The following is a 26,918-nucleotide window of genomic DNA, read 5'->3' as shown; positions in this document are numbered from 1 at the left end:
CTCTGTCAGTGTCTTTCTGGCTGCCTCTTCCTGACACGCCTGTGTTCCTATGGACGGAAACCTCTTACCTGCTTCTAAGACTCCCCAGTTCTCACTGCCTGTGCCACTGCTCTACTTAGCAGAACTCGTTGCATCATAGTCTTAGTTTAGACTGTGATCGATTTTTTAATTCTCTGTGCCTTTTCATCTCACAGACTGATCTCCATGCTTGAAATAGACCTTTATACTCATATTCCAACAAACAATTCTTCAGATGTCCAACTTGACCCTTGAGGTCTGCTTCAGGCTATCCCACTGCTTCCCAAACCCTAATTCTAATAGATCTCAAAGAACTTGTAGATATGCAAGTAAAACATTTAAAAACATAAAATAGGGAAAGCAAGGAAGTTGCAGAGGATAAGAATGCATTTAGGGAAGGAAGTAGAAAAGTTCTCATGGAGAAGACAGAGCTCGAATAAGGCTTTAAGTTTTAAGATGCAAGGATTTCTTTTGTTGAAGAACATGATTTGATCTGCTTTATCTGAATCCATGTGTTAAAATAGAATCTTACATATATGAATTTAACTTTACATGTGGAATGTACCACATGTATAGTTAGACAGTATTTTGCTTCCCTGTGGGAGAAAGTGTAAAGAATGACCTACACGTACGTAAGAAGTCCCTGGGAAACGTTAATGTCATCCCAGGTAACCAAAATGCCTTGGGTATGCTCTGAGTCATGACACAAACAGCCAGCCCTTGAGAAATGTGTAACTGGGCTTCCTTAGCACCTGGCATAGTTGTATTTCTTCAGTTTAGTTTCTTTATCAGAATATGTTATGGTTTGATTTTTATCAAGATCCTGCCTTATAAACCTACCACAAATTCTATCAGATGTTTAATTTCATGTGCAAGTTTTATTTTTATTATCATATATAAGGGTTTGGTTTTTTTTTTAAAAAAAGAAGGGCATGAAAAGTGATCTGTGATAAGTGACTAGAATTGGGGCGTGGGAGGGGTGGGTCCTAAGTTCGTAGAATTATAGAATTGACGACATGGAAGGAACCTTAGAGATCAACCCTGGTGATTCTAGTCAACTCCTTCACTTTGTAGATGAGGAAATCAGGGTAGATCCAGGAAGGTTATAAGGGGTTTGTTCAGAATGACCCTCCTGGTTGGAGCTCGGCCTCCATGCTCTCAGGCCGGTGCCCTTTTTCCTCTACCACCTAGTCAGCAACACAGGTAGACAGCTGTTACCTGCACAGCCAGCCACGTTTTGCTTTTTTACCTCCCTGTTTTATGTTTGTTTCATTGTACCCTTTCTTCATGTGGAGGTCTTTAGAATTGTATTGTCTATACTTCTTAAGGAAAAAAGGAAAGAAACCTCCTCAGTAGTTTTTTTTTTTTCTTTTTTAAGTTATTTCTATTCAAACTATAGAATAAGAAGTAAAATTATACCTTTTGGCAGCTGCTGAATCTCCTAAGTCCTTCCAAGTGGAACACACCTGTTCTGTCGCTAAATGTACCAGGTACCTTCTAACATTTCGTCTGGGTCATTGAAGTGTTAGCGGGTGATGGCAGCATTTGACTTCTCCACTGCAAGAGGAGGGGACGGGCCTTGTTCGTTACTCTCCACAATTGGCTAGAGAATCCCCAGACAAATTAACCTGTACCACAGGGATATAGGAGAACGTTTTCCTCAAGCTCATTCCAGAACATTTTTATCACAGTGTGCTGTAAATTTGCATCTCTTAAAAGGAAGAAAATTGCTGCTATCAGGGAGGAAAGAAACTCAGAAGGTTTGGGAAAAAAGAAGTGCTGACAGTCTTAGTTTATTTGTGTTTGTATCATGGACCATTTCTTTTTTAGGCTCTTTATTTTTGATAGCCTAAGCATTAATCTGTAGCATTCATTTATTTGGGGAGGAAAATTGTCATTAAAGTTCCTTGTATAAAAATTTTAATTAATTTGAGGATTTACACTATAAAAGTAATATACTTTTTTTTCCCTTCATTGGAGTATAATTGCTTTACAACGGTGTGTTAGTTTCTGCTTTGTAACAAAGTGAATCAGCTATACATTTACATATATACCCATATCTCCTCCCTCTTGTGTCTCCCTCCCACCCTCCCTATCCCACCCCTCTAGGTGGTCACAAAGTGCCGAGCTGATCTCCCTGTGCTATGCGGCTGCTTCCCACTAGCTATCTATCTTACATTTGGTAGTGTATATATGTCCATGCCACTCTCTCACTTCGTCCCAGCTTACCCTTCCCCCTCCCCGTGTCCTCAAGTCCATTCTCTACATCTGCATCTTTTTTCCTGTCCTGCCCCTAGGTTCTTCAGAACCTTTTTTTTTTTTTTTTTTAGATTCCATATATATGGGTTAGCATACGGTATTTGTTTTTCTCTTTCTGACTTACTTCACTCTGTATGACAGTCTCTAGGTCCATCCACCTCACTACAAATCACTCAATTTCATTTCTTTTTATGGCTGAGTAATATTCCATTGTATATATGTGCCACATCTTCTTTATCCATTCATCTGTCGATGGACACTTAGGTTGCTTCCATGTCCTGGCTATTGTAAATAGAGCTGCAGTGAACATTGTGGTAGATGACTCTTTTTGAATTATGGTTTTCTCAGGGTATATGCCCAGGAGTGGAATTGCTGGGTCGTATGGTAGTTCTACTTTTAGTTTTTTAAGGAACGTCCATACTGTTCTCCATAGTGGCTGTATCTGTTTACATTCCCACCAACAGTGCAAGAGAGTTCCCTTTTCTCCACACCCTCTCCAGCATTCAGTGTTTGTAGATTTTTTGATGATGGCCATTCTGACTGGTGTGAGGTGATATCTCATTGTAGTTTTGATTTGCATTTCTCTAATGATTAGTGATGTTGAGCATCCTTTCATGTGTTTGTTGGCAATCTGTATATCTTCTTTGGAGAAATGTCTGTTTAGGTCTTCTGCCCATTTTTGGATTGGGTTGTTTGTGTTTTTGATATTGAGCTGCATGAGCTACTTGTAAATTTTGAAGATTAATCCTTTGTCAGTGGCTTCATTTGCAGGTATTTTCTCCCATTCTGAGGATTGTCTTTTCATCTTGTTTATGGTGTCCTTTGCTGTGCAAAAGCTTTTAAGTTTCATTAGGTCCCATTTGTTTATTTTTATTTCCATTTCTCTAGGTAAAAGTAATATACTTTTATATTACTTTTATATATTATACTTTTTTATATTTTATATACTTTTATATTACTTTTATATATTTTAAAACTCATAGTTTTAAAAATCCAAACAATAAAGAATAGTGTAAATGAAAAATAAAACTCCTCTGTCCTGCTACTAATCATGTTTACTCTGTTTCTTGCATATCCTGTTAAAAATGTTCTCTGCATATGTATACATACATGTCTATTCATGTCTGTTCTTTGTTTTGATGAAACTATGATCATACTTAATATTTTTATTTCGCCAGTATATCTTGGACATCTTTTTTTAATCTCTTGAAGTATAGTTGACATACAATATTAGTTTCAGGTGTGCAACATAGTGATTCAGCATTTAATAAATACATTATGATCACCACAGTAAATCTAGTAGCCATCTGTCACTGTACAAAATTATTACAGTGATATTGACTGTATTTCTTATGCTGTATATCACATCCCTGTAACTTATTTATTTCATAACTGGAAGTTTGTACCTCTTAATCCCCTTCACCTATTTCGCCCAATCCCTCATTCCCCTCCCCACTGGCAATCACCAATTTGTTCTCTGTATCTATGAGTCTGTTTTTGGTTCGTTTTGTTTGTCCATTTGTTTTTTAGATTCCACATGTAAGTGAAATCATAGGATATTTCTCTTTCTCTGTCTGACTTATTTCACTTAGCATAATACCTTCTAGAACCATCCATGTTTTCACAAATGGCAACATTTTCTTTTTATGGCTGGGTAATAGTCCATTGTATATATACCACATCATCTCTAACCATTCATCTGTCAGTGGACACTTAGCTTGCTTCATATCTTAGCTATTGTAAATAATGCTGCAGTGAACATAGGGGTGCATACGTCTTTTTGAATTTGTGTTTTCTTCAGGTAAATACCCAAAAGTGGAATTGCTGCATTATATGGTAGTTCTATTTTTAAAACCTCCATACTGGTTTTCCACAGTGGCTGTACAAATTTACATTCCCACCAACGTGCATAAAGGTTCCCTTTTCTCCACATCCTTGCCAACGCTTGTTATTTTTGGTCTTTTTGAGGATAGCCATTCTGACAGGTGTGAGGTGATATCTCATTATGATTTTGATTTGCATGTTCCTGATGATCACTGATGTTGAGTATCATTTCATGTACCTGTTGGCCATCCGTATGTTTTCTTTGGAAATATGTCTGTTCAGATCCTCTGCCCATTTTTCAGTTGGATTGTTTGTTAGATATTAAGTTGCATACATTATTTTGAATATTAACCCCTGTCAGATGTATCACTTGCAAATTATCTACTCCCTTTCAATAGTTGCCTTTTCATTTTGTTAATGGTTTCCTTCAGTGTGCAAAAGCTTTTTAATGAGATGTAGTACCATTTGTTAATTATTGTTTTTGTTGCCTGAGAAGACAGATCCAAAAAATATTGCTGAGACCCACATCATAGTGTTTACTGCCTATGTTCTCTTCCAGGCGTTTTATGGTTTCAAGGCTTACCTTTAAGTCTTTAATTCATTATGAGTTTATTTTTGTATATGTTGGATATCTGTTCTTATTAGCACAGACAATTGTATTCTTTTCATAGTTTCAAGGTACTGAGATGCCCTATTGTCTTTTTCTTAATACCTAAAATGCCCAGGTTCTTTTTAAATTTCTGAAAATGCTTGGTTTTCTTTTTTTTTTAATTTCTAAAACATGAAACCCATGATAGAAGAGTACTTTCTACCTTCAATAAATTTTTCAGTGTTAACACAACCAATTATGTTTTTGTATAAATGCCAGGTGTATAGTAATAATTACAACAAGAATGTTAGATTATTTCTGTGAATGTGAAGAAATTAACTGTGATGTTTTATTTTTCTTTCTCTAAAAACTCATTAAATGAATAATAGTTATTAGTTTTTCTATTCCAAGATAATTATTAAAATATCCATTATAGCTCATCTCTTCATTTGAGAAAAGTGTTTTTGTTATTTTCAGTATTTTGCTTAGCATATAAAGTCAGTAAGAGCAGGCTGGGTTAATTCAAAAGAGCTGGCTTCCTAACTAAACTGCATACTCCAGTTGTATTCAGAAACAGCTGTTTTCTTGTTTAGTTCAAAACAAGAGCACAGAACCCCAAAGCATCAGATAACTCCATTGTGGTTCATCTTCCAGCCAAACACATGCACACAAAATTTTACATTGATAATTCTGTCAACCTATCAGGAAGACAGTAGGCAATGAATAAGTTGCCTTCAGTGTGCATGTGTCTGCCTTATTCTAAAAAACATCTAATTTTTATTTACCCTCTTCATCCCAAAAGTAGTTTATTGAAGCCTGGATTAATTGTGCTATATATCACTATTTTCAAAAATCACTTCATATAGAAAAAAATTTTTCCCGTCTACTTCTCCATGTACCAGGAGTGCATCTGAATTATTCCTAACCATGGGAATTATATGATTTTATTACTGTGTTAAAGTCCAACAGCAAATTTATAATAGACAGTGGTAGCAGATTTTCCAACTGCCTAAAAGTTCATGTGCACTAAATCATTGAATACAATCATAATTATTATTGCCTTCTTCCTAATGCTAAAGAATAAAATCAATTTATGTAGTTTTTACTTTAGTAATTCATTTATCAAAGAAAATACAGTTGATTTAATTGCTAATTTATGTTAAATAGATAAAAATTAATATATGCTTGGATTCACTTTAACATTCCAGGAATATGTGAAGTTTTCTTTATCTGAAGAGAACTAAGGCAATATTTTATCTTCCAAGTAAATTAAAGCTAAAGTGCTTATTGGTGTCCCTCAGTGCAGATGACACTGATACGTATTTCTTTTTTCTCCATAATTTGGCTCAGTAATTTATAAATATTTTGAGGAAAAATGTTAATTTCAAAAAAAAAAAAAAAACGTTATTTACATTTGAAAACTATCTTTTAGTCTAGAGAGTGAGTGGGACCCTGATGATACGACAGCAAAGCCAGTGTGAGTCACCTCACACGCACAGATTCCACTCCCAACAATAAGGTCCCTAAACGTTCTACACGGAGGAACTCTACAAGCTTCCAGAATCTCTCCTGCCCTGCAGGGAACCCATAAGGTTTTGACTCTATCACAGGTCTGGTAAAGTTTTGCTACTCATTCTCCTCTTACACCATTGCCTCAGCCATTGTCCATGCCAAGTGTACCTCAGCCTGTGCTTTGTCTCTTCCCCCGCAGCTATGTTTCTTGCTACTTTGGGCAATGCCCCTCCATGTTTCCAAGACCCTCTCACCCTCAACAGAGTGAGACCCCACAAACTGCTTGTCTTCTCACTTTATCTCTCCTGGGAGCAGGACCTAGATCATTGCCAGTGGTTCTGAAATAAAGGAACTGTGAGATAATCCCCCCATAGTCTCTACCGCAAAACTAGGTTTGGGGAATGTTTCATTTTCTTAATGTCTTCCTAACTCGCATTACTTAAGATTTGTACAGAATAACATAAGGGCAAAGTTGTTTTCCAGTTTAGCAACCCACTGATTATTCAGCTGGTTTGAGTCTCTGAGCCCATCCTCCATCACGTCTCATTTTCTTACACAAATCTTCCATGAAAACTCAGTTTAGAGAATAATATAAATTCTCAGTGAAGACTTGATAACTGTTTCAATAAACCATTGATAAGTATTTGTAGGACTCCTTCATGACTCTGAGAAGGCAAGTTTGGATTCTAATCTTTGAACGATGAGATACGTGAAAGCATAAAATAAGTGATGCTGTACTGGGTTAAACCAATATTCCCCTTGGTCCATACTCTCTCCAACAGTGACTTTAAGGGCCGTTTGATAGAATAATACAGTGTTTGCTCTCCATGATGATATTTGCAAGTTAACCTAAATATCAGTAATATCCCTCTTATAAGCTATTACAAATCTAAAATGTGAAACATGTTATTGGGAAAGCTTCCCACCAGTCATTCCTAGTCATAAATTGCCCTTTAGATAGTGGCAGAATTGATTGTTATCAGTCCCCTTGTCTTCTGACTTGACAATCAGCGTGACCTTTCTTCATAAGTTCTCTGATACCCTAACTCTGCTGTCCTCTTGTTTTGTCAGGCACTCCAGGGTTTCTCAGCCTTGGCACTATTGGCATTTGGGGCTTGATAATTCTTTGTTGACGGGGAATATGTTGTGTATTGTAGGATGTTTAGCAGCCTCCCAGGCCTCTACCCACTAGATGCCAGAAGCACTAACCCTCTCCAGTTGTGACAATCAAAAATGTCTTCCAGACATTGCCAAATTTCCCCTGGGGGTCAAAAGGACCCCACCCACACCCCACAGTTGAGAACTACTGCTCTATTTTAATAGAAATATATATAATATTTTATACCCATATGAATATGTGTGTTTTTCCTTAAATTACAATTCTTCTTATTTTAAGATCTTGTTAAGGAAACTTTGCTTTCATTTTCCCATCACGTGCACATATATAAGTAGTGACGTTGGAGTTACAGACTACCCTACTTAAAAACAACAGCTTCACGTAAAGATGTATCCAGCTATGTGAGGCTCAATGTGATGAATACGATTAAGATGTCTCTTAATCAGATTTAGATATCTCCTGACTACCATTTATTTCCTTTGCTTAAGAAACTTAGCTGTATGCTAAATCTTCACATAGACCATGGAAAATTAACGGTATGCTAATGTTATTATTATTATTACTTAGCAATCCCAATAATGTGGTCATAATGGTCCCTGATTTTAACATGGTTATCCTTCAGTTGACATAAAAAAGGAAGTCTTTTTTTTATTTGAATGTCTCTTTTATCCTCATAAACCATGTGCACAATGCAAGATCTCTGAACATACTGGAACAGGTTTGTTTTTATCACTCTTTTACTAAACTTTTTCGTACTTGATGAGTCTTTTCTTTCTTTTACCCCTATTTCTGCTTCCCTGTTACTGTGTTTAAGCAGCAGCCTCTTACCCACTGCTGTATCTCACACGAAGGAGAGAGAATGTTTGATAGACCTCCAAATGTTGGCATCTCCCTTGTGAGAAAATGTTTTGACCATGTCTGCCTGCTTGCAGAGTCACTGACTGGAAAAGCAATATCGAAAAAAAAAAAAAAAAAAAAAAAGCAATATCGTTCCCAAGATCACAGGAGAAAACATGCCTGGGCCAGGACCATAAAGGCTGCATACTGCCCTGTCCTTAAACTCACTGGCAGGCATAGGTCTATATTACATTTCAAATTGAATTTTTCCATATGAACAATCTTAGTATACGGGTCACATTTTTTTTTTGGTTGATTTAGTTTGATTTAGTTTTTTATTGTAGAGACATAAAACACGGAAGACTATATGACTTAAACTGGTCATGAAAGTAATTATATGCCCAAATATCTAAGTTATGAAATAAAATTTCATGTTTTATTGTATTTTGTTTGCTTTTTTTTAACATCTTTATTGGAGTGTAATTGCTTTACAATGGTGTGTTACTTTCTGCTTTATAACAAAGTGAATTAGTTATACATATACATATGTCCCGATATCTCTTCCCTCTTGCATCTTCCTCCCCCCCCCCCCCCCCCACCCCTCTAGGTGGTCGCAAAGCACCGAGCTGATCTCCCAGTGCTATGTGGCTGCTTCCCACTAGCTGTCTGTTTTACATTTGGTAGTGGATATATGTCCATGCCACTCTCTCACTTTGTCCCAGCGTACCCTTCCCCCTCCCCGTATCCTCAACTCCATTCTCTAGTAGGTCTGCATCTTTATTCCCATCTTGCCCCTATGTTCTTCATGACCTTTTTTTGTTTTTTTCTTTTAGATTCCATATATATGGGTTAGCATACGGTATTTGCTTTTCTCTTTCTGACTTACTTCACTCTGTATGACAGTCTCTAGGTCCATCCACCTCACTACAAATAACTCAGTTTCATACCTTTTTATGGCTGAGTAATATTCCATTGTATATATATGCCACATTTTCTTTATCCATTCATCTGTCGATGGACACTTAGGTTGCTTCCATGTCCTGGCTATTGTAAATAGAACTGCAATGAACATTTTGGTACATGACTCTTTTTGAATTATGGTTTTCTCAGGGTATATGCCCAGGAGTGGGATTGCTGGGTCTCATGGTAGTTCTATTTTTAGTTTTTTAAGGAACCTCCATACTGTTCTCCATAGTGGCTGTATCAATTTACATTCCCACCAACAGTGCACGAGGGTTCCCTTTTCTCCACATTTATTGTTTGTAGATTTTTTGATGATGGCCATTCTGACCAGTGTGAGATGGTACCTCATTGTAGTTTTGATTTGCATTTCTCTAATGATTAATGATGTTGAGCATTCTTTCATGGGTTTGCTGGCAATCTGTATATCTTCTTTGGAGAAATGTCTATTTAACTTCTGCCCAGTTTTGGACTGGGTTCTTTGGTTTTTGATATTGAGGTGCTTGTAAATTTTGGAGATTAATCCTTTGTCAGTTGCTTCATTTGCAAATATTTTCTCCCATTCTGAGGGTTGTCTTTTCGTCGTCTTTATGGTTTCCTTTGCTGTGCGAAAGCTTTTAAGTTTCATTAGGTCCCATTTGTTTATTTTTGTTTTTATTTCCATGTCTCTAGGAGACGGGTCTAAAAGGATCTTGCTGTGATTTATGTCATACAGTGTTCTGCCTATGTTTTCCTCTAAGAGTTTGATGGTGTCTGGCCTTACATTCTGTTTCGAGTTTATTTTTGTGTATGGTGTTAGGGAGAGTTCTAATTTCATTCTTTGACATGTAGCTGTCCAGTTTTCCCAGCACCACTTATTGAAGAGGCTGTCTTTTCTCCACTGTACATTCTTGCTTCCTTTATCAAAGATAAGGTGACCATATGTGCGTGGGTTTATCTCTGGGCTTTCTATCCTGTTCCATTGATCTGTAATTCTGTTTGTGTGCCAGTACCATACTGTCTTGATTACTGTAGCTTTGTAGTATAGTCTGAAATCAGGGAGCCTGATTCCTCCAGCTCCATTTTTCTTTCTCAAGATTTCTTTGGCTATTCGAGGTCTTTTGTGTTTCCATATAAATTGTGAAATTTTTTGTTCTAGTTCTGTGAAAAATGCCAGTGGTAGTTTGATAGGGATTGCATGAATCTGTAGATTGCTTTGGGTAGTAGAGTCATTTTCACAATGTTGATTCTTCCCATCCAAGAACATGGTATATCTCTCCATCTATTTATATCATCTTTAAATTCTTTCATCAGTGTCTTATAATTTTCTGCATACAGGTCTTTTGTCTCCTTAGGTAAGTTTATTCCTAGATATTTTATTCTTTTTGTTACAATGGTAAATGGGAGTGTTTTCTTAATTTCGCTTTCAGATTTTTCATCAGTATTTTATAGGAATGCAAGAGACTTCTGTGCATTAATTTTGTATCCTGCTACTTTACCAAATTCATTGATTACCTCTAGTAGTTTTCTGGTAGCATCTTTAGGATCCTCTACATATAGTATCATGTCATCTGCAAACAGTGACAGCTTTATTTCTTCTTTTCCAATTTGGATTCCTTTTATTTCTTTTTCTTCTCTAATTGCTGTGGGTAAAACTTCCAAAACTACGTTGAATTGCAGTGGTGAGAGTGGGCAACCTTGTCTTGTTCCTGATCTTAGTGGAAATGGTTTCAGGTTTTCACCATTGAGAATGATGTTGACTGTGGGTTTGTCGTACATGGCCTTTATTATGTTGAGGAATGTTCTCTCTATGCCTACTTTCTGGAGGGTTTTTATCATAAATGGGTGTTGAATTTTGTCAAGCTTTCTCTGCATCTATTGAGATGATCATATGCTTTTTCTCCTTCAGTTTGTTAATATGGTGTATCACGTTGATTGATTTGCATATATTGAAGAATCCTTGCATTCCAGGGATAAACCCCACTTGATCATAATGTATGATCCTTTTAATGTGCTTTTGGATTGTGTTTGCTAGTACTTTGTAGAGGATTTTTGCATCTATGTTCATCAGTGATATTGGCCTGTAGTTTTCTTTCTTTGTGACATCTTTGTCTGGATTTGGTATCAGAGTGATGGTGGCCTCGTAGAATGAGTTTGGGAGTGTTCCTGTCTCTGCTATATTTTGGACGAGTTTGAGAAGGATAGGTGTTAGGTCTTCTCTAAATATTTGATAGAATTCGCCTATGAAGCCATCTGGTCCTGGGCTTTTGTTCGTTGGAAGATTTTTAATCACAGTTTCAATTTCAGTGCTTGTGATTTGTCTGTTCATATTTTCAATTTCTTCCTGGTTCAGTCTCGGAAGGCTGTGCATTTCTAAGAGTTTGTCCATTTCTTCCAGGTTGTCCATTTTATTGGCATATAGTTGCTTGTAGTAATCCCTCATGATCCTTTGTATTTCTGCAGTCTCACCTGTTACTCCTCCTTTCTCATTTCTAATTCTGTTGATTTGAATCTTCTCCCTTTTTTTCTTGATGAGTCTGGCTAATGGCTTATCAATTTTGTTTATCTTCTCAAAGAACCAGCTTTTAGTTTTATTGATCTTTGCTATCGTTTCCTTCATTTCTTTTATTTCTGATCTGATCTTTATGATTTCTTTCCTTCTGCTAACTTTGGGGGGTTTTTGTTCTTCTTTCTGTAATTGCTTTAGGTGTAAGGTTAGGTTGTTTATTTGAAATGTTTCTTGTTTCTTAAGGTAGGATTGTATTGCTATAAACTTCCCTCTTAGTACTGCTTTTGCTGCATCCCATAGGTTTTGGGTCATCATGTTTTCATTGTCATTTGTTTCTAGGTATTTTTTGATTTCCTCTTTGATTTCTTCAGTGATCTCTTGGTTATTAAGCAGTGTGTTGTTTAGCTTCCATGTGTTTGTATTTCTTACAGATTTTTTCCTGTAATTGATACCCAGTCTCATAGCGTTGTGGTTAGAAAAGATACTTGATACGATTTCAGTTTTCTTAAATTTACCAAAGCTTGATTTGTGACCCAAGATATGATCTATCCTGGAGAATGTTCCATGAGCACTTGAGAAGAATGTGTATTCTGTTGTTTTTGGATGGAATGTCCTATAAATATCAGTTAAGTCCATCTTGTTTAATGTATCATTTAAAGCTTGTGTTTCCTTATTTATTTTCATTTTGGATGATCTGTCCATTGGTGAAAGTGGGGTGTTAAAGTCCCCTACTATGATTGTGTTACTGTCGATTTCCCCTTTTATGGCTGTTAGCATTTGCGTTATGTATTGAGGTGCTCCTATGTTGGGTGCATAAATATTTACAATTGTTATATCTTCTTCTTGGATTGATCCCTTGATCATTATGTAGTATCCTTCTCTTCTCTTGTAATAGTCTTTGTTTTAAAGTCTATTTTGTCTGACATGAGAATTGCTACTCCAGTTTTCTTTCGATTTCCAGTTGCATGGAATATCTTTTTCCATGCCGTCACTTTCAGTCTGTATGTGTTTCTAGGTCTGAAGTGGGTCTCTTGTAGACAACATATATACGGGTCTTGTTTTTGTATCCATTCAGCCAGTCTATGTCTTTTGGTTGGAGCATTTAATCCATTTACAGTTAAGGTAATTATCGATATGTTTGTTCCCATTACCATTTTCTTAATTGTTTGGGATTTATTTTTGTAGGTCTTTTCCTTCTCTTGTGTTTCCTGCCTAGAGAAGTTCCTTTAGCATTTGTTGTAAAGCTGGTTTGGTGGTGCTGAATTCTCTTCGCTTTTGCTTGTCTGTAAAGGTTTTAATTTGTCCGTCAAATCTGAATGAGATCCTTGCTGTGTAGAGTAATCTTGGTTGTACGTTTTTGCCTTTCATCACTTTAAATATGTCCTGCCACTCCCTTCTGGCTTGCAGAGTTTCTGCTGAAAGATCAGCTGTTAACCTTATGGGGATTCCCTTGTATGTTAGTTGTTGCTTTTCCCTTGCTGTTTTTACTATTTTTTCTTTGTATTTAAGTTTTTGATAGTTTGACTAATATGCGTCTTGGAGTGATTTTCCTTGGATTTATCCTGTATAGGCCTCTCTGTGCTTCCTGGGCTTGATTGACTATTTCCTTTCCCATATTAGGGAAGTTATCAACTATAATCTCTTCAAATATTTTCTCAGTCCCTTTTTTTTTTCTCTTCTTCTTCTGGAACCCCTATAATTCAAATGTTGTTGTGTTTAATATTGTCCCAGAGGTCTCTGAGACTGTCCTCAGTTCTTTTCATTCTTTTTTCTTTATTCTGCTCTGCGGTGGTTATTTCCACTATTTTATCTACCTGGTCATTTATCTGTTCTTCCGCCTCAGTTATTCTGCTATGGATTCCTTCTAGAGAATTTTTAATTTCATTTATTGTGTTGTTCATCATTGTTTATTTGCTCTTTAGTTCTTCTAGGTCCCTGTTAAACATTTCTTGTATTTTCTCCATTCTATTTGCAAGATTTTTCATCATCTTTACTATCATTACTCTGAAATCTTTTTCCAGTAGACTGCCTATTTCCTCTTCATTTGTTTGGTTTGGTGGGTTTTTACCTTGCTCCTTCACCTGCTGTGTATTTCTCTGTCTTCTCATTTTGCTTAACTTACTGTGTTTGGGGTCTCCTTTCTGCAGGCTGCAGGTTCCTAGTTCCCATTGTTTTTGCTGTCTGTCCCCAGGGGCTAAGGTTGGTTCTGTGGGTTGTGTAGGCTTCCTGGTGGAGGGGACTAGTGCCTGTGTTCTGGTGGGTGAGGCTGGATCTTGTCTTTCTGGTGGGCAGGACCGCATCCAGTGGTGTGTTTTGGGTTGCCTGTTGCCTTATGATTTTAGGCAGCCTCTCTGCTAATGGGTGGCATTGTGTTCCTGTCTTGCTAGTTGCTTGGCATAAGGTGTCCAGCACTGTAGCTTGCTGGGCGTTGAGTGGAGCTGGGTCTTAGCATTGAGGTGGAGATCTCAGAGAGAGCTTTTGCCATGTGATATTACGTGGGGCCCGGTGGTCTCTGGTAGACCAATGTCCCAAGCTTGGCTCTCCCACCTCAGAGGTTCAGGCCTGACACCTGGCTGGAGCACCAAGACTCTGTCAGCCACATGGCCAGGCGCGTTGCGAGTTTCTTGCCTTTTGGGAAGTCTGAGGTCTTCTGCCAGTGTTCAGTAGGTGTTCTGTAGGAGCTGTTCCACATGTAGATGTATTTTTGATGTATTTGTGGAGAGGAAGGTGATCTCCATGTCTTACTCCTCCGCCATCTTGAACCTCTCCTATACATATATTTGCCCTCAATAAATTATGAGCCTGAGAGTTACTGTGTCTGTTTAATGTTGTTTGTTAGGAGGGAATTTGAAATCCTTGATGGATAGTGCTAGTAAGAATTGAGATTCAAACCAGAGGAAGGGGAGAAGGCAGGAATGGGAGGAGTTGACAGGGATCACACCATTCCATGCTTACCGGCTACTAAGCAAAGTCAGCTTCACACACAGAGATCAAGAATCAGTCCTGAGCTCTCCAACCCCCACAGCTTATTGGTTTGTTATATGCCAGAGTAGGAGTTCTCAAACAGCTAGGCCTTAGAATCACCTTGGGCACTTGTGTGAAAATATCAGTGCCCAGACTCTACCCTAAACGTGCTACTCTTTGGGAGATACTCCTTTATATTTGTGAAAGCTCCTTTGTAGACACAGAGTTATGGAATTTTGCTAGAGAATGTTCTTCCAGCCTCATCAAAGGAATAACATATCTACTTCAGGCCCTTTGATCTCAGGCTATAAACTTCCAATTGACCTGACTAAATATGAGTCTATAAGCCATTACACACAGCCATGTGAAACCAACAGGAATCAACTTTCCAACATTCATATTCCCCCCAGAGTTCCCACCTTAGTACTGGACGTGTAGGATATTCTCTATGAAGGATTACAATTTGATTGAGACAGAGCTCCCCAAAACTTCATAGATTTGTCAAGGAATAAGATTAGGAAAGGTAGCAAGTAAGAACAGTAAAATAGTAATATGGTGGATGCACAGAAGCCATGCCTAAAAATACACAGTCAATTTTAGTCATTTACAGTAATTATGTTTATAAATTCACCATGAACACTGAATTAGTGAATTCTAAACCAATGCTCCTAGAGGAAATTCAGGATTAGGTTCTTGAGAGCCTCTGGTCACAAGATTTTCATCAACCAATCAATACATAACCTTGTTTTACGTGCATGTCTGTCTAAAGACACTTAATTTAATACAGTTGAGTCATTAAAATTGAACTCATGTACTGTCACTTGCACCTAAACAAAGCTTAACTAGTACACATACTTTATCTGTGGGGCAGGCACCTCAGCCTTCTTGTACTTAGTCACACTAGACAACACTGCAACACTATGCTTAGGGACCATTTTAAACAGCAAAATCACCAACAAAGAGCACAAAAATGTGAAAAACATGGCACTAAATAGATCATAAAAAGGACACTTGTTTACTGTATGAGAGCTGAAACAATAAGACGGAGCATGAGAAACATTGCAAGACATTGGGAGGTACTAACGTTCCTCCCTCAGCTGGGAACATGTGCATTGGGCAGCTCAGATGTGTCACCACTCTGCACCAGTGCATGTATTCAACTGTGACAGCACCACACGCGTTGATTTGGGGGTTACAAGTAAATTTTAGTGAGTAGGCAAATTTGCAAATAGGAAATCCACAAATAATGAGGATTAGCTGTGTTTTGAAACTATTAAAAGTACACAGTCGTTTTATAAAACCTGTAAGTCTTTATAGTAAAGATGAAGAAGGAAAAGGTCAGGCATAGGAAATTGGATCGAAAGTGTAACCTACTATTTCTAGCATGTTTCTAGCATGGCTCATGCATACGACTTTTTTTTTTTTTTTTTTTGTGGTACGCGGGCCTCTCACTGTTGTGGCCTCTCCCGTTGCGGAGCACAGGCTCCAGACGCGCAGGCTCAGCGGCCATGGCTCACGGGCCTAGCCGCTCCGCGGCATGTGGGATCTTCCCGGACCGGGGCACAAACCCGAGTCCCCGGCGGACTCTCAACCACTGCGCCACCAGGGAAGCCCACGACTTTTTTCTTTAGTTCCTTTCTTTGTCTTTGGATGGAATAAAAGGGCCATAACTTCTTTAAGGCAGAGACTGTGTCTCGTTTAAAATTGAATCCCCAGCATCCGGCACAAAGCAGGTATTCAGTAAACGTTTACTGAATGAAGGATCAGGCAAAGAAATAGGAGCGGCTGTACTGAGGTGTGATTTAACCTTCCAAATCAGACCTGACCCTGCTGAACGTCAGCAGTGATGGTGTTGCTCACGGGCAGATGGTCAACAGTGTGCAGAGGGCTGCAGTGGGCTTGGTAAAATTGCCACGTCTCCTTCAGTCTCTCCAGTTTCCTTCCCTTATCGCCCATCACTAGGGAATAGTCCAGTCCCAAAAGAGGCAGTGGGTGACCCAAATGATTCTTTAGTTTGCAGAAATCTTTTTTAAAAAGGGGGGGGGGTGGCATTCTGATGTTTCCTGCCTTCTTGGTTATCTGCCATAAGTTTTCACTCTCCCCAAACCAGCTCACTTAGATCACCAGGAAATAAATGCATGGAAGCAGCACTTATTTAGCAACTTGATGTCGTATACATATGGCACTTGGTGTGACTTGGCATACAGGTCTTACCAGTCCCCAGGTCTGGGGGTAAACCAGTTGTCCATTTCTCTCACTTCTACTCTGGAATTTCATCATTGCTAAAGAAAAGCACAGAATTGTGGTGGTTGTCTCTGTGTCGTACTTGTGGTTCCCAGCCTCAGTGAGACCCGTGGTCTTGATCATCTTTTTGTTCTTCCTGACTGACTCCCTACCCCATGCTTTACAGTGCCTGGTCACGGTAAGGTCCACGTAACCTCTTACTCCAGGCTGACTTTGTCTCCCTGCTTTCTCTGTATTTCTGTTACTTCCCCTTCCTTCTCCAGCTGCTTTCAGATCATAGAAAGAAGTGCCCTCCTTTCTATGGCCGACCCCTCCACTTGTATTTTTGGTCATTTTCCCCTCCCACATTTTTCTGGCCTCACTCAACCAATGATCTGCATCCTCAGTCCCCCACCCCTTTGGTGTCTTTATAGTTGATTCATTTAACACATATATATTGAGTGCCTGCTATTTTTCCAGGCACTGGGATAGAATGTTGTCTGGATGGTGTAATGGTGAATTAAACAGAAATAGTCCCTCCACTTACAGAACTTACAGCCTAATGAGTGAAAATAACTGTAATTAATGAGTCATAAAACTAAAACATAAGCAGTGAAAGGACAGTGAAGGGAAGCTGTGAGGCCTTGTGGTGAGAAGTGGATGGGGTAGTTTTTGTAAGGGGGTGGGGGGCAGGAGGATACATTTGAGGCATTAGAAACAGCTTGTGCAGAAGCCCTCAAGTAGCTAGAAGTGCTCATCAGAGAAACTGAAAAACCAGCTGGTCACAGGGGAAGGGATAAGGGATAAAGCACACGATGGAGGGAGGGACTGTTTCCAGCAGTTTACAGACCGTGTAAAAAAATCCTCCGTATGCCAGCTTTCTGGGTCATTAACACCCCTGCTTTTTTCTGTTTCCTTAATGTTTGTAACAGTGAGCTTACCTCTCCTGTTTCTCTCTCGTTCTCTGGCTTTGCCTGCCACTGTAATACCAGCCTTCTACAAGCTACATGCTGTATGTCTTTTATTTTTCTCTAGCACTTTTTTCTGGATTATCCTCTACCCCTATCATTTCAAATATTACTTTGGTATTTCAGATGTATCAAAGTCTACATCTGTAACTTCGGCTCCTGTTCTGAATTCCCCAAGTGTATTTCTAACCGCCTACTAGAAATTTCCACGTTCACGAAGGTGTCATTCTGGAATCTGTGGTCCAGTGTGCCCAAAACCAAATCAATTTTTAAAAACCCGATTTTTTTCTTCTCTACTCCAGTGTGTTATGGAATCATCATCTACCTTCACCTTTAAGGAGTTCTCTCTTGAAAGAACAGTCAAATATCGGGGGTTTTACAGCATAAAAGTCTGTTTTGGTAGAGTTCTATATGAAATGCAGGGGAGCAAATGGAAGTGGCCCCTGACCCAAGCTTAATGAGGTCAGGAAGGGCTTTCCAGAGGGGTTGATTTCTAAATTGAGTTTTATGGGAGGAAGAGCATTCCAGGCAGACTGAACAAATATGAAGACATGGCACACAGGCCACCACAAATATTTCATCATGGCTGGAGCCTAGGCTGCAAAGTTAAAAAGAGAGAAAGCTGAACCTGAACGAGGAGATGGGATCACGAAGATCCTTGTATGGCATGTTAAGGAGCTGGATTTGATCCTGAAGATACTGGGGAGCCATTGGAGGATTTAAAACATGGAGGATGGCATGATCAAATCAGTTGTTTCAAAAGCTCATTCTGTAAGCTCTGAGAAGGGGGGGGGGGGGAAGCAGTGAAATAAGACCAGGAGAGGCGGTTGCAGCAATCCAAGCCAGCCATAATGCGAAAGTAGGGTTTGGTGAGGAAATCCATGTGAAGGAAAAGGAGCAACCTAGGTTTCTAACGTGACCATCAGTGTGTAAAAGCAGAAGGGCACTTCAGCGTAAGATGCGCTGTGTGTAGCCCCTGTGCGGCAGCCAGGGGGCTCGGGAGAGATTTGCTGAGAACTCAGGCTTGCGAGGTAGTTCTGATGAAGATGGATGGTTCCAAGTGTATGTTCAGAAAAACGGCCGTATTTACAAGATTTGCTGAAAACTAACGATTGCCAAATCATTTTGAAGAAAACTGGAGATCCAGGCTCTGGGTATTGATTTGGAAGTCTTTAGCATAAACATACCTGTCGAATCCATGGGAACAGAGGAGTGTACAGAACTAAAGGGTAGAAGGCATTAAGGAGCACCAGTTTTTTTAAAGAGTGCACTGAGGGGGAGGAACCTGGGAAGGAGATTGCTGGAACCAGCCCCCCAGCCCCTACCTGTGGAGGTCTCCACGCTCCCATTCTCCAGTCTTTACTGCACCGTTTACCTGCCTACCAGAGGTACCTTCCTAAAATAGAAATCAAGTCGTGACTTACCAGCTCAGACATCTTAGCTGATGCTGTATTTGTCTTTGAAGTCCAGATCTCTTAGGTTTTAATCTAGCTCTCATCCCTCAGAGATTGAACAGAAGTTCTGACCCACTTTTCCTCATCTCCCAAATCACCCTCCCGAGTGTGCTGCCCTGCAGACGCAGAACCTCAAACCTCTGCTTACCCCGTTTTCTCCAGCTGTATAGTTTTTGTGCTACGCCAACTATCAGAAATTCAGTTTATCCCTTAGGAGACAGCTAAATGCTCCCTCTTCTGAGAATCCTTCTCAAAAGCCTCCAGTTGCAATTCAAGACTTCTGTTCCTTTATATCCGCACATTTTTTTTCCTTTATCATAATGTGGATCTCCCTCTGCCTTGTTGGTTGTCTCCATGCCTTCCCCTGTTAAGAGTATAAGCTCTTGGAGCCTACTTAGCTTTGTATCTCCAGGGCACGTAGCAAGGTGCCTTGCCCCTAGAGTGGCTTTCTGTTAAGTATTTATTGTTGTTGTCGTTTTTAATTGGCATAATTAGTATCCCAAACTACAAATCATGAATCAAGATGAAGGGCTTTACTTTTTGTTTTAATATACTTATAGAAACTGCATCTTAATGCAGAGGAATATTTTGTCCTTAAGGAAAAGCATAATTGGAGGATTTAGCGTCAATACAACTCAAATAATCAACAATAAATTCTAAAATCAAAGAATCAACAGCAAACTTGTATGAATATTTAAAGTCATAAAATTATGCTCCCAGAAACATAATTTTAGCAACAGAGAAAACCTGAAAGAGCTTATCTAGTCGAGTGGTTTGTAAACTCTCTCCTCTGTAGAGCCCTGTTCCTCAGGGCTCTGTGGGGTAGGTCTGGGGAGGCCAGGTTTGCCAGACCACCAAACCTAGCTTCACCTAGAGAAATTCTACTTTTCAGTGTTTGTATGTGAGGCTTTCAAACAAAATTGTATTGAAAACTAGTTTTGCTTTTAAACCAGTTTGAAAAACAGGATTGTAACCTTCAGGCTACTTCTGTAATCTTGGTGACTCTGGGCCTCCATTTCCTCATCTGTAAAATATAAGAATGGTGCTATGATAGTTCATGCTTTTATTCTGAGCACCTCCTGTACATTTTTAAGTAAGAAAAACAGACCTCAAGAGAAGTTAAGTGGCTTACTGAGGCCATAGAGAGTTAATGACAGAACCAGGATTAGAATTTAACCAACAGCCCTCATTGTTGGGTTTTTTTCTTTTCAATAAAAATTCCTACAAAGTGGGTATAAAACAATTGCAGATATTAATTCTTTGGAAAAGGTAGATATCAGGAGGTATATAAATAGCTTTAAAAATAGAGTTCTACTATATCATAAATTTGCCTTATTTAAAGCTGGTGTGCTACTGCAACAAACATAGATTGAACATTTACTTAATTTTACATTCATTCTTCAAGTTTATAGAAATATTTGGGGGAGTTGTTTGCATGGCCCATTTCTCTTTTCCAAAGTTATTTATGAGTTGTTTCTTCTTGGTAAATCTCCATGTAATCACTGGAGGCACTGAAAATCATTCCATTAATCATTCCTTTCATGTTTGTCTCACTGCATCTAAACTTAAAAGTATCACTACGAAGTTGTGAGGGTTTGGGAAGCAAGAGTCTCCAGATTCTGATCCTTTCATTCAACTCCTTTGCTTTGCTCATCTTCCTCTCTCCATCCCCTCCTCTCCAAATCAAGGGTATCCATGAAGAGGAAATGAAGTTCACAAAACAGCTGAGAGGTGTGTGTGGACAAGAGGACAAGAAGGGCAATCATGCTCCTTGGCCTTGATGGGGGGTGAGGGTGCTTATGGGCTGATTGTCTCATAGCCTTGGGCTTTTTTGTTTAAAGATAAAGTGAAACAAAACAGCTCACAGAGACACCTCCTTCTTCCCCCTCCTTCTGCCTCCATACCCATATGGCGCGCTGCTGCTGAGACCAAGGAATGAGTGAGTAAAGGTGTTGAGAAGTGAAGTATTGGTCCTAAAGAAATAAGTGTCCTTTTATAAATCAGTGTCAAGACTTTGTAATGTGGATCTCCTACTAATTTGTGATTCATAGCATTTGAACATAGGTTAAGCCAGCCTTTGCATCATGAAAAAGGACTTGGATATGCCCGCTACAGTAATGCAGTAATACAGTAGGAAACAGGGCAGGAACTATGTTTAACTTGCTTAAGACAGACTTTCTGAGGACATCACAGCACCCATTTCATATGAAAAGACTATTAGAAGCAGGTTTGGTAAGACCTGCACGTAGTAATATGTTGTTACTCATTTGTCAGGGTCACAACAAGCAAGGAAAAGTAACGCTGACGTAACAGTGATGTATAATTCAGTCTGACTTCCCTTCCCTCAACCTCTGGAGTAGACTTATATTCTGATTAGAGCCATTATGTTGGGTTTTTTTAATCCAGTAGTTTTACAACATTTCATATACAGTTGGCCTTCCTTATCCACGGGCTACGCATCTAAAGAGTCAACCAAACATGGATCGAAATTATTTGGAAAAAAAATTCCGGAAAGTTTCAAAAAGCAAAGCTTGAATTTGCCATGCTGGCAACTATTTACATAGCATTTACATTGTATTTACAACTATTAGCATAGCGTTTACATCGTATTAGGTATTATAAGTAATCTAGAGATGATTTAAAGTATACAGGAGGTTGTTAGGTTATATACAAATACTACACCATTATATGAGGCACTTTAGCATCTGCAGATTTTGGTATCTGTGCAGGTGGGAGTGTCCTGGAACCAGTCCCCCTTGGATACTGAGGGCCGACTGTGTATACATGTATTTAAGGTAAGATGTTGCTCTTGCCTTGGGCAAAGAGAGAGAAGTAATACTTAGACCATGTAAAAGAAGCATCTGACATTTAATCTGTTGGCTGTGTTTGGAATTTATTTCATAAGTCTGGGGAAAAAAACTGAAGAAATTCAGTTACAGTTGATGCTCTCTGAGAGGTTTTGATGGTTTTCTTTCGCTCTATGGGCTTGAGGGCAGGCAGACTATTCTGCAGTCTGCATTAGTCCTTGAATTTAAATTTTCTTTTTTCCCCAAACACATTTTAACTGAATCAGATCATCTTCAAATAGTTGAGAAAAATCCGAGATTGGCTCTTTTGTTGTTCTTTGAAATAGGCTCACTTACTACCACATTCAGGTTTTGCCACTAAGTCTCCTTGCCCTTTAACTGTTGTTTTCATTACATGCTTGATTTAAAGCTCTATAGCCAGCAATAATATTACATAATTATGGTCCAGAAAAGTACAAAATCCTCTTGAAATCTTTATGATAAGAAAAGTAATACTTGTTTAAAGGGACTCAGTGCCAAATCTTGCTGAAATCTGATTGTGAAGGAGGAAATCCAAAAAGGCAAAACAAGTTTCAGTAGAGATAAGACTGGGAAAGCAGTAGTTACTCAAAGAAGTTAAGACTGAAAGAGATAGTTGTACTCCTTGTCTTTCAGTTCATTTTGGCTTTTTGTTTTCTGGGGTTTTAAAATTTTAATTAGGTAGATATGGTATATCTCTTTCATTTGTATGTAATTCAAAACTTTAACATAGTAGTGATTTATATTTTCTGTGTGAATTTTAAGTAGTTCCTTCCCATAACATGTAGTTATCTGTAAAAAAAAAAAATTGCAAGTCTGTCTTATAGCAAGATTAAGTTGATTTCTAAACTACTGTCTCATATCAACCACCATTTTCCACAGTATCCTTTCATTTGGAATTAATGTTCAAACTCTAGAGGAACCGTCTTAACACTCAGAGTATAATCTGGCACCACTGAAAGTGCTTATTTGATTTTCTTATGGAGGTGCCATTAATAAAATAGATATACTAAGCAAATTTTGTAGAAGATTTAAAGAGCTTGCAGATTCAAAATTTTACACATAGTTCAGTGAGTAACACCATGAAAATACAGTGTACTGACAGGATTACAAAGGAAAGATGCAGTGTTGAATGGTAAATTTAGAACTTAAGTAATATAACATAGTATTACTGAATTAATTTAGGCTGACTCACAACTGACTCTTTTTGCCACACACCTGAAAGCTCACTTTCTTTATGAAGAGCGCTTAACCAATCTGGAGAGCTGTTTCCTTGGTTTTCCATGGGCGTGAATAGACACTTGTGATAGAAATGCTGATAGACACTTGTGTTCAGAACAGGCATGCTCTCTCCTCATTCATCTAGTTGGTGGGTTTTCAGCATGTGAATATTGCCTGTGTTGTCTTCTGTGATTTGTGATTTACTCTTTGTTCTTCTTTCACAGCAGTCATTCAAGTCCCAGGATTTCAGACCGGGCTCAGAGTCTGTGACACAGTAAGCAGCTTTTCCTCCTAAATAATTTGCAGTGATAAATAGTTGTTTGTTTGTTTGTTTTTTTTAAGGACAGTTTATCCATTTCCCTCTTCATAATACCACACTAAAAAAAATTATGAAATGCCTATTTCGAGGCATTAAAGAAAAAAAGCTAATACCCAAAACATTATCATTGTATATGTCTTAGAAATGCCTAAGGTAGATGAGCAATTTTTGAAGTATTTATTTTAAAAGATCTCTAGGAAATTTTTGTATTTTTTTGATGCTTGCTATATTACTTAATAACATAAATAGAAAACCTCAAAAAAAAATACCGAAAACCTTTGCAAAGCACTTCTCAATTTTTATCATTGCAGATGATTTTGTACATAATCTGAAGCCCTGACTTCATATTCACACGTCACTAGCAAACTATCACATGAGTGTAACAACCTTGAACAGCTCAGGTGTCTGCTCTGCCCTCCCAACCCACCGCCACTGTCCCCACATTGGGTGCATGCCTACACACATGTGCACACAGAGAATCCCTGCTGAATGTCCTTAAGGAAAATATTGGGTTGGCCCAAAAGTTCAGGGGTTTCCATAATGTCTTACAGAAAAACCCGAATGAACTTTTGGGCCAACCCAATATTTATTCGTTAACCCTGCTATGCACTTTGACATTTAGAATATGTCTCTTCCAGGTCAGAAATTCTGATTTACATGATACTCTAATTTACAGGCATTATCAGATAAAACCGTGCATTATTTTATAATATTTCATTCTACAGATGAAAGACAAATAGAATTTTTAAATGGTATTTTTAAGAGTCACAGAATCATGACCTAGAAGATCCCTTAGAAATTCTACATTCCCTCTGTTTTACATTCAGGAAAACTAAGAGGGAAGACCTTGTGCAAATGTCACAAGGCACATTTATGTTAGCGCTTGAACCAAGCAAGACCTAAGTCTCCTGATTCTCAGACTACCAGGGTGTGTGTGTGTTTGTTTTTTATACTATATTCAGAGCTATTAGGCTCCTTGGTAAGATGTCATCTTTTTGTAAGTTTAAAGAATCTTTCTTTTTGAGAGATAAAATTATATTGATGATTATGTGATTATATATAGCCCTGTATTACATCAGAGCACAGTCACTCACATTATCACATTTGAGTCTCCCCATTTCCCTGCAGACCACTGCTCTGACCCCTCTTTTGCACGTGGAGAACCATGATCTGAGGGAGGTAGTAAGAGGCAGACCCAGTACCAGAACACAGATCCTGTGTTTCCCAATCTGCTGTTCTTTCCATGCTTTCTCTCTGCCTATCACACGACACAAATACACATCCCAGGTCTTTCAGGTTTTTGTTTTTGTTATATCTGCCAGGTGTGTTTTCAGTTCCGATCTCTGAACAATTGAAATTTTACATAATAGTTGATCACATAATAACTGGCTCTGAGGAGTATACTCAGTGACAGATCACCCACGTAAAAAAATACGCTGGCAGTGAGGACAAACTCTGTTTCAACAATCAAAAATGACCATATTTTAATACATTATGGGAACAGTCCTCTCTATGAACATTTTTATAAAAGTTTTTAAAACTTTTATCTAATATGTGAATGAAAGGTTCTGTAGTCACTCTGACTACTTTGGATACGTATTTTCAGGTGACAGAGAGATCCACATAATGCTCTCCAGATTAAAATTCAAAAAAGCCTCAAAAACCATCCCAGCTTGTTTCTAAGGCTGTCAGGGTAGCTTGGCTTCTCTTTTTGAACATAGAGCGCTTAAGAAGCTTCTGAAAATAAATTTTCATGAGAAGTTCAGATATGTCTAAATGCTCAATTTCATCTAAAGCCTTTGGGCTTTCCCTGTACTCATAACTTCTTAGAAGTAAGGATGAATTAAGATACATTTCTCATGACTTAAGAACTGTAGGCAAGTTGAAGGTGGAAATACTATAGCCCAGCATGTCATTTCTTTATTTCTGCAATTTACTTAAATGAGTCCACTGTACCCAAGTAAATGGATAGAGGCTAATTTTTTTGTTTCTTTGCAGCCTTGCCATTCAGTTACTAACATCTGCTCATTAGTTGGTTGACCAAACTTTGTCAATGAGCCACATAGGACTGCCTCTCACCACTTTCCACTTGAATTTCTTGTCTCATTTATACTTTTTAATTTTTTTTCAGAAATGTCAATCACTTCTGTGCAAACAATTTTTACACATTTTAATAAAGCTACACTCTCTTATCTTAAAAAGATACCAAGAAGAAACTTTTATAGGTTAATTTAAAGGCATTTTCTTGAAAGTCTTAAACTTTTACCTTTTATATCTCATGCCCCTATGATGTTATGATCTGCTGCCCAAGTCAGAGTTTGTAACGAAGCTTCTACAAATATGTTATAATCCATTAGTATTAGTATTAGTGTTCCCTAGTTACTAATATATTTTATCTTGAGTTTGTTGGGTTTTTTTTTTTTTAAACATAGAATGTTTTATTTCATTAACAGGTTTGGTCAGAGAGAAGTTAGTTCAGATGGTCAATAGTATTAAAGGCCTTTATTTGTGAACACTCATATGTGAACTGAATGAATGAATGAATGAATGAATGCAATCTCTTCTTAATGTAGTGCAGCCATAAGTGTGAACTCCAAGTATCCGATCTCTCCTGCACTATATATTTTTCCATCTTTATAATAATCCTATTCCAGACTTCTTCAATTTCTTCTTCTTTTCATGAGAAGAAATTAGTTTACCTTTTTCCCCTAAAATACCCTACTACTTGCAACTTTTCTTTTTAATTTCTTCTTTTGATTATTCACTTTTCAGCCTTTTTCTCCTCCTCCCATTCCCCGCCCTTTCTGAAATCAGAATTATCCACTGTCAGGAGTGTGACATCACAGAGTTCCTTATATATTCTAAATATGTTCTTTATCAGGTACATGATTTGCGGATATTTTCTCCCGGCCTCTGTTACGCCTTTTCATTCTTTTAACAGTAGCTTTTGAAAAGCAAACTTTTTTTTATTTTGATGAAGTCCAATTTGTCAATTTTTTTCTTTTATATGTCATGCTTTAGTGTAGTATCTAAGAAACCTTTGCCAAAGTTACAAAGGTTTTCTACTATGTTTTCTTTTAAAAGTTTTATAATTCAAATTGGTTTCATATTTAAGTCTATGATCTGTTTTGTGTTAATTTTTGTATATGATGTGAGGTTTGGATCAAAGGATTCTGTTTTGTTTTGTTTGCATTTGGATATCCAGTTGTTCTAGCATCATTTGTTGAAAAAATAGCCATGTCTCAACTGAATGGTCTTTACACCTTCATTGAAAATCAATTGTCATTATAAGGGTAGGTCTGTTTCTGGACATATTCTTATCCATTGATCTACTTCTGTC

General features: G+C 38.1%; 1 protein-coding gene across 8 annotated transcripts in view; it reads left to right on the top strand.

Annotated features, from left to right (window-relative positions):
* Nucleotides 1–26,918, top strand: part of AHI1 (Abelson helper integration site 1) — a 212,064-nt gene that overhangs the window by 160,464 nt on the left and 24,682 nt on the right. For 6 of the 8 annotated variants that reach the window (XR_003793672.1, XR_003793671.1, XM_029223601.1 and 3 more), the window contains one exon: nucleotides 23,484–23,533. Coding sequence is in view for 6 of the 8 variants with exons in the window: in XM_029223601.1 (XP_029079434.1) it covers nucleotides 23,484–23,533 (50 nt within the window). In the remaining 2 variants the exon portion in view is untranslated. The remainder of the gene's footprint in view (nucleotides 1–23,483; nucleotides 23,534–26,918) is intronic. The other 2 variants (XM_029223600.1, XM_029223598.1) reach the window with 1 other exon arrangement.

This window comes from Monodon monoceros, unplaced genomic scaffold (assembly GCF_005190385.1).
Source record: "Monodon monoceros isolate NGI ecotype Baffin Bay Population unplaced genomic scaffold, NGI_Narwhal_1 Super_Scaffold_15, whole genome shotgun sequence".
Lineage (NCBI taxonomy): Eukaryota > Metazoa > Chordata > Mammalia > Artiodactyla > Monodontidae > Monodon > Monodon monoceros.
This window is presented reverse-complemented; position numbering and strand designations above follow the sequence as displayed.